The sequence below is a fragment of the Danio rerio genome, chromosome 8 (assembly GCF_052040795.2).
Source record: "Danio rerio strain M-AB ecotype USA chromosome 8, GRCz13ab, whole genome shotgun sequence".
Lineage (NCBI taxonomy): Eukaryota > Metazoa > Chordata > Actinopteri > Cypriniformes > Danionidae > Danio > Danio rerio.
In genome coordinates this window covers 32,996,833-33,013,106 of record NC_141028.1, presented here as the reverse complement: position 1 = coordinate 33,013,106, position 16,274 = coordinate 32,996,833, and the positions used below count along the sequence as shown (strand labels likewise).

The 16,274-nt window shown below is 34.4% G+C and overlaps 1 protein-coding gene across 1 annotated transcript in view; it reads right to left on the bottom strand.

The window, feature by feature from the left end:
* Positions 1-339: 339 nt before the first annotated feature.
* mmp11a (matrix metallopeptidase 11a) overlaps positions 340-16,274 on the bottom strand; it is a 31,018-nt gene continuing 15,083 nt past the window's right edge. Inside the window, exons 3-8 of the mRNA XM_087264872.1 lie at positions 13,153-13,296; positions 11,690-11,823; positions 10,634-10,854; positions 7,802-8,006; positions 5,359-5,622; positions 340-2,721 (exon numbers count right to left, since the gene is read on the bottom strand). Of these exons, the coding sequence (XP_087120998.1) occupies positions 2,603-2,721; positions 5,359-5,622; positions 7,802-8,006; positions 10,634-10,854; positions 11,690-11,823; positions 13,153-13,296 (1,087 nt within the window). The 3' untranslated portion in view covers positions 340-2,602. The remainder of the gene's footprint in view (positions 2,722-5,358; positions 5,623-7,801; positions 8,007-10,633; positions 10,855-11,689; positions 11,824-13,152; positions 13,297-16,274) is intronic.

Genomic DNA, 16,274 nt, shown 5'->3' with positions numbered 1-16,274 from the left:
CAATATATTTCAATATTTTTATATATATGTATCTCAACCCACTACGCTTACCAAGTTGGCAGCAATTAGTTTTTTTTTTACCATTTAAATAACAAATTCTTCTGAATACAAGTTTATTGTTAATGTTTAAAAATACAATACAATTTAAAATGACTTTTGAACATTTTGCATGGGACATACCATTTTTGAGTGAATTATTTATTGTATATATTAAATTAGCATTTATTTATATTTTGATTAAACATTTGATGACTTTTTTTCTGTATTTTCATTTTAACAAATGCATAATTGAAATGAACAAATGAACCGATCAAATAAATAAATACAAGTACAACCACATGGTTTGGGAATCCTTTAATTGTGCCAAAATACAACACACGTTTTATATAAAAGTATTTACACAGTAAATATGAAATTCAGGAGGATAATAGTGTACAAACTAAAAAAAAAAAAAAACACTAAAGAGAAATGTACACAGATAATGTGAAAAAATCCATGTTGATCTTTTGAAGCATAAAAAAATTCAAACATTGTCAGTGTCCTGCACTGAGGAGTGCCCGTTGGTCAGTTGACATATGAGTCCAACGTAGTCTCAACATAATAAACAAATGCTCATGTGTAAAGAGAGTGTGTTCTTTAAGCCATTATCAATCACACACTCACTCTGAGTGAGATAAACAGTTTAAGTTATAATACAAGTTGCAGAGCATCGTAAAAACTTCGAGAGTTGCGGACATTGAAGCCGGTGCAAAGATCCCTGACAGATGTTTTAGCACCTTGTTTAGCACCTTAAAAACAGGGGATTTATATTTCTTACACAGTGTTAGCTTGATAATAAAACAAAAACAGACATAGCTGCTCATGGTTCATAAAGCTCAGATGTGCAAGATTTCCTGAGAAGAAATTAGATTAGATTTATCAGATTTTTTTTTCTGTTTTGAGGTGAGGGGGAAGTGAAATGCCCAGGAGAACAAAAGTTTGTCTTTATGAACAAGTACGTACATTTAGGTAACACTGTACAATAAAGTTTCATTAGTTTATCTATTTACTAACATGAAAAAAACAATATGTCCACAGCATTCATTAATCACTTATCAGCAATTCAGCAATTATTATAGACCAAAGTTTTGCTTACTAAAGGAGCACCGCACTTTTTTGTGGAAATAGGCTTCCTTTACATGTTCCTACAGAGTTAAACAGTTGAATTTGACCATCTCCCAATCTCTGGTTCTGGCAGGAACACATTTAGCTTAGCTTAGCATAGATTATTGAATCAGATTAGACCATTAGCATCTCATTCAAATAAAAGAGTATTGATAATATTCATATTTAAAGCTGGACTCTTCTATTGTAACATCACTTAGTAAGACTGACAGAAAATGAAAAGCTACTATTTTCCGTAGCTGCAGGAGACGCAATAATAATCAGCACCTGAAAATAATCTTCAGCTACGAAACTACACGACCTGACAAAAGTCTTGTCGCCTATCTTAAGTTTTAGGAAAGACAAATAATAACTTGACTTCTAGTTGATCATTTGCTATCAGAAAGGGCTAATCTGAATGGCAAAGGCCTTTAGATTACGCTTATTTTAACAAAAGGTAATATGATCATGCCTTGATTTTTAATTATTTAATTAGGACAGTAAGAATTGACTTTGCTTAAACAAAAGTTTTTTCACTTAACAGAAATAATGTACAGTCTAGAATATAGTCATGTAATGTACAAATGTAGAAAAACATTTAATATTGTATATGACTCCTATAAGCTTAGACGACTGCATCCATACATCTCTGCAATGACTCAAATAACTGATTAATAAAGTCATCTGGAATGGCAGAACAAATGTCTTGATACCTCAGGTTGTTGATATCGCCCTCTACTCTGCAGATCTCTCGCATGCTCCCATACTGAATGTAACCCCAAACCATTATTTTTCCTTCACCAAACTTGACTGATTTCTATGAGAACTTTAGGTCCATGTGGGTTCCAATAGGTCTTCTGCTGTATTTGTGATGATTGGGATGCAGTTCAACAGGTGATTTATCAGAAAAATCGACCTTCTGCCACTTTTCCAAATGATCAACTAGAAGACAAGTTATTATTTGTTGTTCTTACAACTGGGATCAACGACAAGACTTTTGTCAAGTAGTTCAGGTAACAGCCCTGCATAAATTCAGGACTATTACTCTATTAAACTTTAAATAGGAAAATTATTATTTCAACGAGATGCTAATGGTCTAAAACGATTTAATGATCTATGCTAAGCTAAGCTAAATATTATAAAATCAACAGTGTAATTCTAGGGGACTTGTAAAATGAGACTATTTAAAAAAAAGTTGAGCGTTTATTTAAAATTAGTTAATGAACTGTGAGGTAAAAACCTAACACTGATTTGATTTAATAACATCTAGATTAAGTTGGTCATTAAAATAAAATCTATTGAAAATCTATTAAATTGTTTATAATATTTTGTTGTTTTTTGTTTGTTCATGCTAGTAAACACGTTAACCAATGGAACCTTATTGTAAAATCTTTCCGAAATGTACACTGTATGCTTCAGACCAGAGTGTGTGAATGATGCAAGAGGGTTTCCTGAGGATTTATGGCATGTTACATCCGAAGAAGTCAGCACCGATGTAGCGTGGATAACCTTCCAAAACCTTCCGCTGAACTGGGTCAAACTTCCAGTACTGCCGGCGGCTGATGAAGACCACAAAGCCTATGGATAGAGCAAACATCAATTTACATGAAATGTTTTGCATTTATGAACAGATCATTTTATAATTAGGCCTATACATCAGACATTTTGCAAGAAATCAAGAGATGATTTTCAATTAGGGATGCAACGACTATAGTTTTTGGTTGTACGATTATAGTCTGAGGAATAATCACGGTTTCACGGTTATTAGACATTTATTGATTTTAAAACTACTAGTTTCTAAAATCCTTCTAAACTCCTTATATTTTAAAGTGTTAATTATTGCTGCTCAGTAACCAAATAATACTGTACATCACAATATAACAATAATGAACAAACAATAGTCCATTTCTCTTTGGACTTAAAAATAAGTGAAAAAAGTTTCTCACATTTAAACAAGCAATAATTTTAACTTGAAAATACATTTTAAAAATGAATAAATGAATAAATAATTAAATAAACAATAAACAAATAATAAACAAATAAACAAACAAATAAATAATCAATAAACAAACAAACAAACAAAAAAACAGTTCAATAAATTAATAAATAATTAACAAACAAACAAATGAATAATAAATAAATAAATAAATAAAAATGAATGATTGAATGAATAAATAAATAATAAACAAATAAAAAACAAATAAATAAATAAATAATAAACAAGCAAATAAAATAAATAATAAATTAATAAATAAACAAATAATGAATAAATAAATAAACTAACAAACAGTATTTGTCTAATGTAAATTTATTATAAGTATTTTCTCATGTAAATGTAAGTATTTCTCTTTTTTTATTTTCTCTTTGCTGGATATTTGTCTGAAAGTCACTTTAGATCAACCATATTACAAAAATGTTTAGTATTATTATTTTGTATTTTTTTCCTTTTTGGATGCGAGTAGAAATGTGTATAACAAGTGCGAGTGTGTTGCGGTGCGCACACGTCGCTCCCAATATGCGAGCGTAAGCCATGCGCCTCCATTGTAAGCAAATTTGCGCATGCAAAAAATGCACACACGCAGTTGGCATAACTTTGTTTAGCTGTAGCAGTTTTGTTCCGTGCCGCGGTCTTGAATAGCCATTACGATTAATTAACCTTGACAAATTAAATCGCGATTAATAGTGAAATCAGTTAATCGTTGCATCCAGTATTTTCAATCATTTATAATTTCAAGTCTGCAATTGTATAACTCATAATTGTGTGAAATAAAAAGAGGGGTCGGGATGCAGACTTGGTGTAGTTGCAAGGTGAGCTGCATGCAATGCTTTTTAATGCGAACACCTAACTTAACCCCACCCCTAACCCTGGCCCTTACAGTGACGTCACTGGTATGTAAACAAAGAGTCACTGTCATTTCTGGAGGACACTCGCCATCAAGATCAAGTTGTGAATTACTTCAGAAGACCAGCGCAATCAGACAAGTATTATCCAGAGGAGGATAATGTATAGAACAGCCACAAATGAGGTTGGTGTCATGATCTCGTTCCTTTAGAGCGAAAATATGCAGATTCTGCTTGATTCTTGATAATGAGATGGTTGTTGTTTAACTTTACTGGTGATTCCAAATAAGCAATGCAATTGTAAACTTGGCAAACAGTTCTGGATAAATTGATGTTTCCCCATTCAGACATTCAGTGCATTGTGTCTGCAAATCCAAGTCTGCATCCAGATACTATTGGAGATAAATGCATAATTGCAGGAAAAGGTAAGAACTGCTTAATGTAAATTTGCAACTGTGAGTGAGAATATGGTCAGAATTGTGAGAGAAAAATTCACAATTATCTTTCAAAAGAGAGTTCAAAATTACAATCATTTAATAATTTACTCATGCAAGATTTAGGTTTCTGTACATAAAGAAGGCCAAACCATACAGATATACAGAAGATTATAGAAGATTTTTAGCCGAAATTGTAGTTGTAAATATATGAAATTATTAGATATTAATACCAAATAATGTGGCAGGAACTACATCTTGGTCGGCTTTAGTTTAAATAAATTAAAATTCCTTTAACTTTCAACACATATCCATGTAACAACTGCTGAAACATCGCCCTCTTCTGTCTATCTTCCATACTCACAAGTTAAAATTGAAAGATCAGTGATCAGATGGGAAATTTTCCTCTGTATTCTTGTCACTTTGACCCACAAATACATTTTGCCTTTCATCCTTGAAAAAGGTCTGTCATTTACTCTGTTTTAAAAAATATGTTTAAAACTAAGTTAAAGTAAATCGACATGATAGTTTTTTTTTAAAAATTCACCATTTACTTCCTCAGATGGTTCAAAACTTTTACACAAAACAAGATATTGTGAAAAATGTTGGGAAATGCAGCTGCAGTTGGAACAAAAAATACTGCCAATGGCTGCTTTTTTTCTTCAATATATCTTCCTTTGTGTTTAACACAAGCACTAACCTCCCACTCTGCCTCGTGAAGCCAATATGAAATTAAATAATCAAAACAAAAATAATGATATAATATATCAATTAAATGTGTGGTTCAAAATGCCTGATTAAGTGACTTACTAACTCACTTAAATGATTCATTCAAAGCGCAGATTCAGCAAACTAGTTTTAACTCACACAACCTGATTTCTTTCATGGTAATCTTCACTTTCACTACTAATACATCTGTAAAAGGCTGGTCTGGACATACCGCTGGCCTCCTGGAAGGCAGCATCAATCTCCTCAGGAACACCCCACCAGTCCTGCTGGATCCGCCGGGGGGCAGACGTGTCCACTCGGTTCTCTTGAGGATCCAAACGCCAGTAGTTTCCAGACTTGAAGAAGTATGTGTGCTGGCTGTGGTGCTCCTTTACACGCAGCGCGGCCTGAATGTTTGAGACACGGAGGCCTAAAGATAGTAGAGAGTCTGGTCCTTTAATCCTGTGCTCGGCATCAAACACCCAGTAGTTGGAACCTAAGACATAAGGGAAAGATTCATTAGACATATCACTGCTTTCATGTATGATTTTACTCAATGTAACTATTTCAATTTCGCATCATATGCTTGAAAAGTCTTGCTTATGCATTTTCTTGTTCCTGTGGTTCCAACAGGTTGGTGCTAACGTGTCTAACTTTAAAGGGCACCTATTTTACTCCTTTTACAAGATGTAAGATATACCTCTGGTGTCTCCAGAATCTGCGTATTTATTATAACCTCCAGAATCTGCCCGTTTTGGTGTCTGAGTACAATGTAGCTGTTTTTGAAGCCTGTAGCTTTAAATGCAAATGAGCTGCTTTTCCCCGCCCACCGTTCCCACGTGCATGCGTGCTTTTCCTGTGTTACAGCAGATAAACAGCCGTCAGTGACAGAGACAGACAAGCATGAAGCTGAAAAACAGCTTATTAGTCAAAAATACCAAGTAAGTTTATTTGATGTATTTGTGGTGGAGTTTATTCAAACCTTTCTGAAATGATGAGTCTCACACACATGCACACACACGTGTATATATGTGTGTGTGTGTATATATATATATATATATATATATATATATATATATATGTGAGCATTTACTGACACCATGCGACTGCGGTGATTATAGTGGTTATGAATTATTAGAGATTTTACTTTTTTTATTACAAACATGCTGTTTTAAAATTGTTTTAAATAAGCATAATATTTAAGATTGGATCAATGTAAAAAATAATTAAGGATAATAAATAATCCTGAACTGCACAAGGCATCTAAAAAGTGTCTTGTATGAAGAGCCAAGTAATCCTTTAAAAAAAATTATAAATGTTAAAATAAAAAAACCTCAATCAAACAAACACACCCACAAATAAATAAATAAATAAATAAATACAAATATTATTTGGAAAATATTTAGTTTCTATTAAGTTACACTTAATTATTCTAATCATTATAGTGCCATGTTTCTAACTTTTAAGAAATAGTTTTTAATTTGACTAAAATTTTATTTATTTATATGTTCTTAATCATCACAGATTTGAAATCATTATTTGTACTAATTTTAATTATTAGATTATTTTATCAGTAATATATTCATTTTTTCCTTTAAGCTTATGTACTTATATTAATACTTTGACTGATTATTTAACATTATTTGTAGTTTATTACATTAATTATTTTTAAAAAATCTCAAACATTTCCACAGACCCCCTAGTACTCTGTTATGACCCTAGTTTGAAAACATAACTGAATACAAAATCTGAACTATTATACAGACCACAAAATGACAATTTTATTTTTACTTTAAATAGCTCAAAAATATAAAAACGTAAAACTTTTATGCATTTAAAATTCTTCTCTTTGTTTTAATTCACTAAATGGCCAGGCACCTTCTTATCTGTCAAATCTGTTGACTGAATATCTGCCTGGTCGGTCTCTTCAGTCATCAAACCAGAGATTATTATGCATCAGAGGCTTCAAGTCGAGGCTGAAATGCAGGGGTGACAGTGCTTTCGCATTAGCTGGTCCTACATTGTGGAATGCTCTGCCCCTCTGTTTTAGGTCTATATCATCTCTGACTGTTTATACATCAAGGTTGAAAACTTACCTTTTTGATTAGGCATTTTATCAGTGAGAATTTTTATTTTTGTGATTTGCATTGTGCAGCACATTGGTTAACCTTTTATTGTGTTTAATAGTGCTATGTGACATATTGACATTTCCATAAAACTGTCTGTCTAGTGTCCTCTAGTGGGTAAAAAATGAAGTACATTTACAGCATATTTGAACTCATACACAGTAGCTATTTGACTCAAATCGAATCGATGCTATTAGATTCAACATGACCAAACTACATTTTCCAACCCACATTTTCAATCTTTAATGCTTCTAATTTAGAAAATTTAATTAACTTATAAACTATTTAAACTGCAGCAACCACCCATAAGAGTACAAAACTGTTTAGGAACTGTCCTGCACAACATGCGTGTGTGTTTGTCAGTTGTTAGCAGTGAGTGTTCAGCGTGGTTGTGTTCAGTCATGCCCTTCACAAAGTGGGACGCTTCAGATATGGGTCAAGGGGAAGTACCGCACTACCCGTCACCATACATTTGTATATAACCAGGCTTGTCTAATCCTGTCCTCCAACCGCAAATCAGAGTCAGCCAGTGCCGCTGCACTCACCCACCTTCAAAGAACCAGATATTGCCCTTTTTGTCTTCATAGGCGGCGTCTATTTTCTGTGGAATGCCACTCCAGTGTCGGGAGGCCAGCGCAGGGTATCCGGCCTGCAGACGGCCATCCCTGATGCGCCACGCATAGCTGGCCTTGAAGAAGAACAATTCCCCACGGATTATAGACACAGCATCGAAATCTGTGTGACAAGCGTCAGGCTGCAAACAGTGAGAAAAGAGGAGACTGAATAAACAAAGGGAGAATGAAGGGAACGCATCAGCTTGTTCAGATAAACAGTCTTTTGGTTATATCCGAGTATTTGAAATAATTTATCTCAATTTACTGTTGTATATTGTGTAGTGGATGAGGTTAAAGCCACCTGTCATGTTGGGATGAGTTTGCTGAAGGTGTTCAAATGTTTTGTGTTTAATGTGAACACACAGTTCATGGAGATTCAGCTTGAAAGTATTGCAAAACCAGTTTTTAATTCTGTTGTTGGCATATCAGCACAATCTCATCGCTATAAACCAATACATTTATTGCATTAGATTCATTAGATCTGAACAGATGAATCAAATATTTGAATAACCAAGTTTGGACTGAAAGTCTAACCAAGGCTAAACAAATTGCAAATATAAGATCATTCTTGGTATAATAAAAAATTTAATGCAAGACAAATTTAATATAAGGATAACAACAACAACAGGGCGGCACAGTGGCTTAGTGGTTAGCACTGTCGCCTCACAGCAAGAATGTCACTAGATTGAGTCTCAACTGGGTCACTAAATGTTGGAGGTTCATTCCGCTGTGGCAACTCCTAATAATTAAAGGGACTAAGCCGAAGGAAAATGAATGTTGGTGGAATGAACTCCCTAACTGCATCAGAACAGCAGAGTCACTCGCTATTTTCAAGAAACGACTAAAAACTCAACTATTTAGTCTCCACTTCACTTCCTAAGCTGCAATTGCCTCTTTGAATATCACACTAATTGTACAAAAAAAAAAAAAAAAAAAAAAAAAAAAAAACTACTAACACTTCCCTTCTTAGACTTTACAGACCTGAAACTTGCCTTTAGTACTTATTCATTGTTGCTCTTAGTTGTGTAAATTGCTTCCTTGTCCTCATTTGTAAGTCGCTTTGGATAAAAGCGTCTGCTAAATGACTAAATGTAAATGTAAATGAATGAATGATTAAACAACAACAACAACAATATTAATGACATCGCCTTCTTCTCACTTGTTGCTTGCGAGAGAATTCTCTTAATGTGGAAATCCCACCAACCACCCTCAATCAAATCTGGCTAAATGACATGTTAGGTCTTGTGAAATTGGAGAAGATTAGGTTCTCTCTCAGAGGCTTATCTAATAGATTTTATACACATTGGAGGCCATTACTGGATTATTTTGACAAATTAACACCTCTTGCAGTGGTCATTTAAAAAATCATTTCATGGTCAGAACTAGCCCTCACTTTTGCATTTATACGCCGATGTAGTCATCCTTTTAATTGGACTCATTTACTAAGAGAAAGTTCAGCACAACCAAAATCACAGTAACCAAGAAGAATAGCTATCATTCTTATTTATCTTGGTTATCCAAAACTGCAATGACCAACAAAACCACACTATTGTTTATTTATTTCATTATTTCATTGACCTTGTTATTTATTTATTTATTTATTCATTCATTCATTTTCTTTTTGGCTTAGTTCCTTTATTAATCTGGGGTCACCACAGCGGAATGAACCGCCAACTTATCCAGAATATGTTTTACGCAATTTTTAACATTCCCAATTTACCTATAGCACATGGCTTTGAAAACTGGAGCACCTGGAGGAAAACCACATAAACACAGGGAAAACATGCAAACAAAGAAATGGCAACTAACCCAGCTGAGGCTCAAACCAGTGACCTTCTTGCTGAGAGGTGATCATGCAACCCACTGCGTCCTCTATTTATTTATTTGATTTAATATATATTTTTTGTCCGTTTATTCATTTATCTTTTATGTTCTGCAAGAAGACTTGCTATGTGTGCGGGGGTTGTGGAAAATTGCACATTTGTAGAGACCTATATTGGCTTGTGTTCTATAAATAAAGTTTAATAAAAAATAACATAAATAAATAAAATAATGAAAGTAATATTATAATAATAATAATTATTATTAAAACTATAATAATTATAAATTCTCCCAGGACAATAAATATATTTAAAATGTTAAATAATATTTGTATGTATGTATATATATATATATATATATATATATATATATATATATATATATATATATATATATATATATATATATATATATGTGTGTGTGTGTGTGTGTGTGTGTGTGTGTTTTTCTAAATGTATTAATCAAACAATTCTGAAGAAGAAGAAAAAACACTTTCACAGAATTACTAATCAGCACCAAATAAAGTCCATTTCACAGCACAAATGAACAACAAGAAACAAATATGTTAGAGTTTGTTTGATCAGTGCGATAACCCTCTGCGTCTGTTGCCTTTGGTGGAGTTTATTTTTTACATGTTCAATCAGTGTCACTTGATTTTCCAAACAAACGACATCAAACTTTGAAAAGGAACCAGATAGGCTTCACATAAATGTATATTTTAGCCCTGAGACTGAAAAAGTAGGTACTTATTGAATTAATGTAACATCACAGTCATTTATCAAAACATTCTAAATCCAATAGCTAACTTTTTTGTTAATGTTTGTTGTTGCTGTTCTTCTGTGTGGTATGAATTGGCCTTGCGAAACAATTCTGTCACCCAAATGCTGTTGAGGTGTATTTGTTTCACTGCTGATATAATTTACAAAACACGTGTTTAGCTACTCACTGGGAATGCACTGGGAATGTCATTGGTTTCTGCTGGGATTTGTGGCGAAGCTTGCACTGGGGGTCCGTACAGGTACTGGATCCCCTTCTTGTCATCCTCGCTGAGCTTGAGAGGATAGGAGAAGCTGTAAAATGGGGACATGATGGCTCCAGGCACCAGAGAGTGCTGTAGACCCAGTACGTGACCAAACTCATGGGCTGCCACCTGAAGAAGATCCGTTCCTGTAGGACAGCAAACAAAATGAAGTTCTTTTTCTCCTCTTTTTTCAGATCAACAGTCATTCTTCAAGTACAGATTGGAAAAAAAAAATCTGATTTATGTGGACAAATCTGATTTGTTTGTTTTTTTCAAATCTTGACTGCTGATTTGTTTGATCTGATATGTTTAGATAAGCTCTTGAATATCTGATGCAGATCTGATCTGATCTGCTTCTGTAGTAATGATGTAAGCATCAGCACGATGCCAAATGATTTTTTCAAACAACAGCTAAGAGATATATGTGTCAATTAGAGGAATGTGTGGAATTAGAGGACAGAAAACCATAAGTATGTAACATTACACACTCTTACTACAATGTCATATGCCTAAATCATAAGTCACAAAGCATTAATCACTCAAGCACCATCCAAATGAGGGATGGGTTTAAGACTGGAGTCAGATATTTAAAATGATTCTACTATTCTATTGGAATAATACATTTCAACTGTACTGAGTAGGTAAAAATTTTTTAAAACGTTATGAAATTTAAAGAAACTGCAACAGCTCTGATATCACAGTACAAAACAAACAGAAGCAAAACAGTAGCGATATATCATTCATCAGCATTTCTGCATTGTAAAAATTGATTACTAAACTTTAATTTAAAAAAGTGAGCAAACTGATTGCTAGTAAAGTGATTAGTTGACTTTATTTTTAAAAAGTGAGCAGAATCAATCAAACATTCGCTGATCCATTTCCAAAAATGTGAGTTATCTATTTGACATTCTTTTAGATTCCCCAAAAAATCAGCTTTCTAAGTGACTGGCAGGCAGTAAAGCAATAAGATTTACAAATTACCAAGTTCATTCCCAACTGTCCAAGACTCATCGTAATCAAAATGAATGTCTCCTTCTCGATGTGTCCTCGGGAAAAACGCATGAGCCAGGATCCCACCAGGGCCATCGAAAGGCAAATTATCACCATGCCAGTACCTAATATAGAATACATAGACATATAAAGACAGTCATGCAGTAATAAAACTGTACTACAGTTTTACACAGTGACCATTGTTTGGATTTTTATATTCTTTAGTTCTTTTTCCAGATTTATCGTAGCAGGAAAAATGTATAATATAATAAAAGCAAATATATTTACAAAACTTCCACATATTAATTGGTTCAGTATTATACCTAAAGACGTACATATAAAACATAGCATATATATATATATATATATATATATATATATATATATTTATATATATATATATATATATATATATATATATATATATATATATATATATATATATATATATATATATATATATAATTTGTGCACATATAATATAGGAAAAAGGCCAAATTTATGTCACATATATTCAAAACCTATATTTATACCTATATTGAAACATTTGTTTATATAGGTTCTTTCCGTGTGGATGTAAAAGCCAATGTCTCTCATTGAACTTTGAGCATATTACATTCAGAGATGCTGTTTATGTTCACACAGCTACATTACACATCAACTAAAGTTTAAAATATGATATCATAGTGGACCAACCCTTTCATACTTTGATGTTTAAATAAATTTTGCATCAAAAAAGCATTTTGATATTGTTAAAGGTGACTGCATTGTTTGTGAAGCATAAAATCACAGGCACATTAGCTGTCAAAACATGTGCATGGAAAAATAAAATAAAATGAGAATATTGGTACTATACACAAATTGCATTAAAGCTGGGTCGGTACCTTAAAATAGTACCTAAGCATTTGTATCTTAAAAGTCTATATTAGTAAATGTTCTCTTTGTACCTCTTGAGGAAAGAACACCCCTGTGACAGTTTTTGTACTTTTATTTCAGAGTAAACGTTGTAACAGTTTTCTTTATATATATATATATATATATATATATATATATTTTTTTTTTTTTTAACTTATACTATAACTATATATATAGTTTTTTAAAACTATTTTGCTATATATAATCTCTATATAATGTATATTTTATGTTTATTTATTTATATTTACAGTATATAACCTATAGGTTACTACTGTAAGCAAATATCAGCTTTCAGGACATACTTCCAGTATCACCTTTGCTTGAAATGACCCTATCTAATCCTGTTTATATGAAATAAGCCTGCTCCTGAACAGGTTTGAGCTACCAGACCTGTTGCTATGACAACAACTCTCGGATGAGTTTTGAAGAACGAAACAATCCTGGATCGTGTCAAATCATCTATAACTAAATCCAGCTAATTGAGTAAGCCACGTATGAAGAACAGACCCCAGCATACTGATTTAGTTGTTGTTGTTTACCTTGTAAAGTCAATGACGATGTCGGCCTCCTGGTTGACGACCTCAGTAAAGGTGAGGGGCGTGACATCACTCCAGACCTTCAGAGCCTCTTGGAAAATCCGCCTCACTTTATCCTCATGCATCTGCCATGGAAAGCGCTGGATTCTGGATACACATGGACATATGTTTATCAACACAACACACGTGATCGCTTTTGCTTCTGTGTAAACGCATTGTGTTACAGACCACCAGCCTTTCACTGCTGGACCACCAACTGACACAATCCCACATCAGAGACCACCAGTGATTTATCTTTATTATTCATCACCGCAGGCATCTGTCTGGTAAATGTGTCACATGGTCTCATAATATGTTCAGATTGGCTGTTTTATAAGCATAATGAAACTGTGGTTTTGGTGCTATTATGTATATGGCTTCATGACCCAGTTTTTGACAGGAGAAAAACTCTGCCGGGTTATTGTAAGCCCAGACACTGTATCAGACTGTTTTAGATTCTCACATTTTAACCTTTTATTATAGTCCTTTAAACAACTGTAAGCGCTTGAGCATTCTTCACATTTTTTGTGTTAACCGCAGTAATAATTTGCATAGCTCAAGTTTAGAGGAACGTACATAAGCTGTTACTACTTGTATCAGTAACTATTTATAAATGCACATTTTAATAAAGGAAGCCAAGCTTTGTCATAAGTTTCACACACCTGTCTGTGTAAAAGAAGGGAAGTGTCCAGATTTAGCCCCAGTGTAGCATTTTGGATGCTATTTATAGTGCTATTTCCCTTGTGTGCTAAGTAAATTTATAGTTGTAAAAAGACTGACTACATGTTATATGAACATCTTAACAATAACGCATGATTTTAACATTTGAATAGCGAATAAATACATGTGGAGTGATTAAAAGAAATAGAAACATGCCTAGGACTTGTTAACAAATCAGCTAAACAAGAAGAGACCAAAAAACAAAGGAAGCAAAACCAGACAGTAGCTTCCCCTACTAGAAGACATGTACTTGCACCATGAAAGAGTTCATCTAATATGATGCTTACACTAGACATGGCTTGCATGAATAGAATGTGCTATTCACACATAATTGGATGCCTTGAGATTACTTTATTTGTGCATAAAATATGCTAACAATATTTGCGTCATGGGAGAGGCGTCTGTCTGCCTGGCAACTCTAGTTTCATTGTTCAATGGTTGACATACATTTTTTTGAGAGAGTAACTGCACTTTATATGCTAAAGGAAGGCTGAAAATTGGTGTAGATTGGTTCGGCACTGCTGCTGGGTCCATCAGACCTTTCAGAGGTGCACCCAGCTTGGCAAGTTCATCAACTTGTCCAGAAGCTACACCTACACCTTCAGGACACCAACACCTACAGAAGCTACACCTTTCAGCAGTACTTCCGACTGAGCGGTCCCAGTTTGATGACCTGCTGTCCCATGTCGGCAGGAGGATTTCCCTTTAGGACACCAACTGTAGAAGCTATGCCCTAATCACACCTCTACTAAAGCAAGCTCCTGATTGGTTAACACAGTGCTAATGTCTGTCATGGTTTAAAGATTTTTTTAACTCAAGCAATTTGTGCGTTAAGTGTGTAAAATGGCTGAAATGCTCAATTCGCACGATGCCATTCCTTCAAATCGCATTATTTGCAAATCCCATCATGCCAATGGTGGTACAGCCAGGAGATATGATACAAAGACCTAGGGTAACACCCCAGATCTGGAGCACTGATGTGTAATCACAGGCCTGCAGGACTGACAAGGAGATGGGGGCCCAGTAGGTCAAGATGGAGCTGGGGGGACCAAAGACCAAAGTGGAACTGGAGGGAAAGAGGAACCTGACAGATCCAGGGCATAGATGGACAAGGCACAGCAAGAGGACTGGAAGACCATGTTGGAGGACTGATGAGGCAAAGCTGAAAGACAAAGGAGTGTGGGGGAGTCAGAGGACTGGTGGTCCTCGTTGCAGACAAGGAACTATAGAGCCAATGAGAAACTGAAAGATGCTTGAGGTCGAGTCCAGGGATCAACAGCCTAAGATGAAGCCATGGCATCTACTTGCCATGAAAAAGCTGGAGTCTGTCAGATCCAATGCGCCTGCATTGGGATCAGAACTAAGAGAACTGTGTTGGGTAACACTTCCCAAAAAAAAGGCTGTAATATAAATATTAACGCTCTGGACCAATTTGGACCTTTTTAGACCTTTTCAACATTGGATCCTCATCGTTCTAAAGGCCACTGATATTTTTAGAGCGCAGCTTTACCTCTTTTTAGTTTAAACAGATAAGGACTGTCTAGTTTGTTCTCCACTTCTGTCAATTGGTGGAGTTTGCCTCTAGCTTGCTTGGTCACAAAGTAGAATGCTTGGGGTTCTACAATTATTTGGCTATCATTATTGACATTTTTTTTTTTTACTTTGAGGCAAACTATGAAGCTGTGTGCAAGAGGGGGCATCAGTGCCTTTTTGTCTTAGGAAACTATCACGTTTTCACATTGGCCCCAATATGCTTACTTTTTTCTATCATGCTTTTCTTGAGTCTATTCTATCTTTCACTCTGGTGGCATGGTTTGGAAGTCTGTCCCTTAAAAACAGGAATAGACTAAGCTAGGTTATTAGGTGGTCTAGCAAGTTGATTGGTGAAGCACAGCTGAGTATTGAATCCCTATATAGTAGGCAGCTTTAAAGATTGCCTAGAACATTAGTAGCTGTAGCTCTCATCCTCTTTCTGGGGAGTTTAAGCTACTTCCTTTGAGTTGAAGGTTTCAGATGCTTTTTAGTAGGATAAAACATTAGCTTTGTCCCATCATCTATTGTTGCTCTGAATAAATTGTAATATTTTATAATGTACTTTTGCATCTATATATGTGGGTATGTATATGTGTGATTTAATTGTTTGTATCAAATGCCAATCTTTGCTGCAAAAAGAATCTACCTATAGGTCCCAATAAAGTCAACTGAACTGAACTGGTTCTGGTTAGTGATGGTCATTCAACAGTGACATTTGTATTAAACTGATCTGAATCTAACTAAAACTACAAAAGCATTATATTATTACCCAGCTGTCTATCTGAAATGAGGAATATGTCCTTATATTCTCAACTATTGTTATGGCTTTTTAC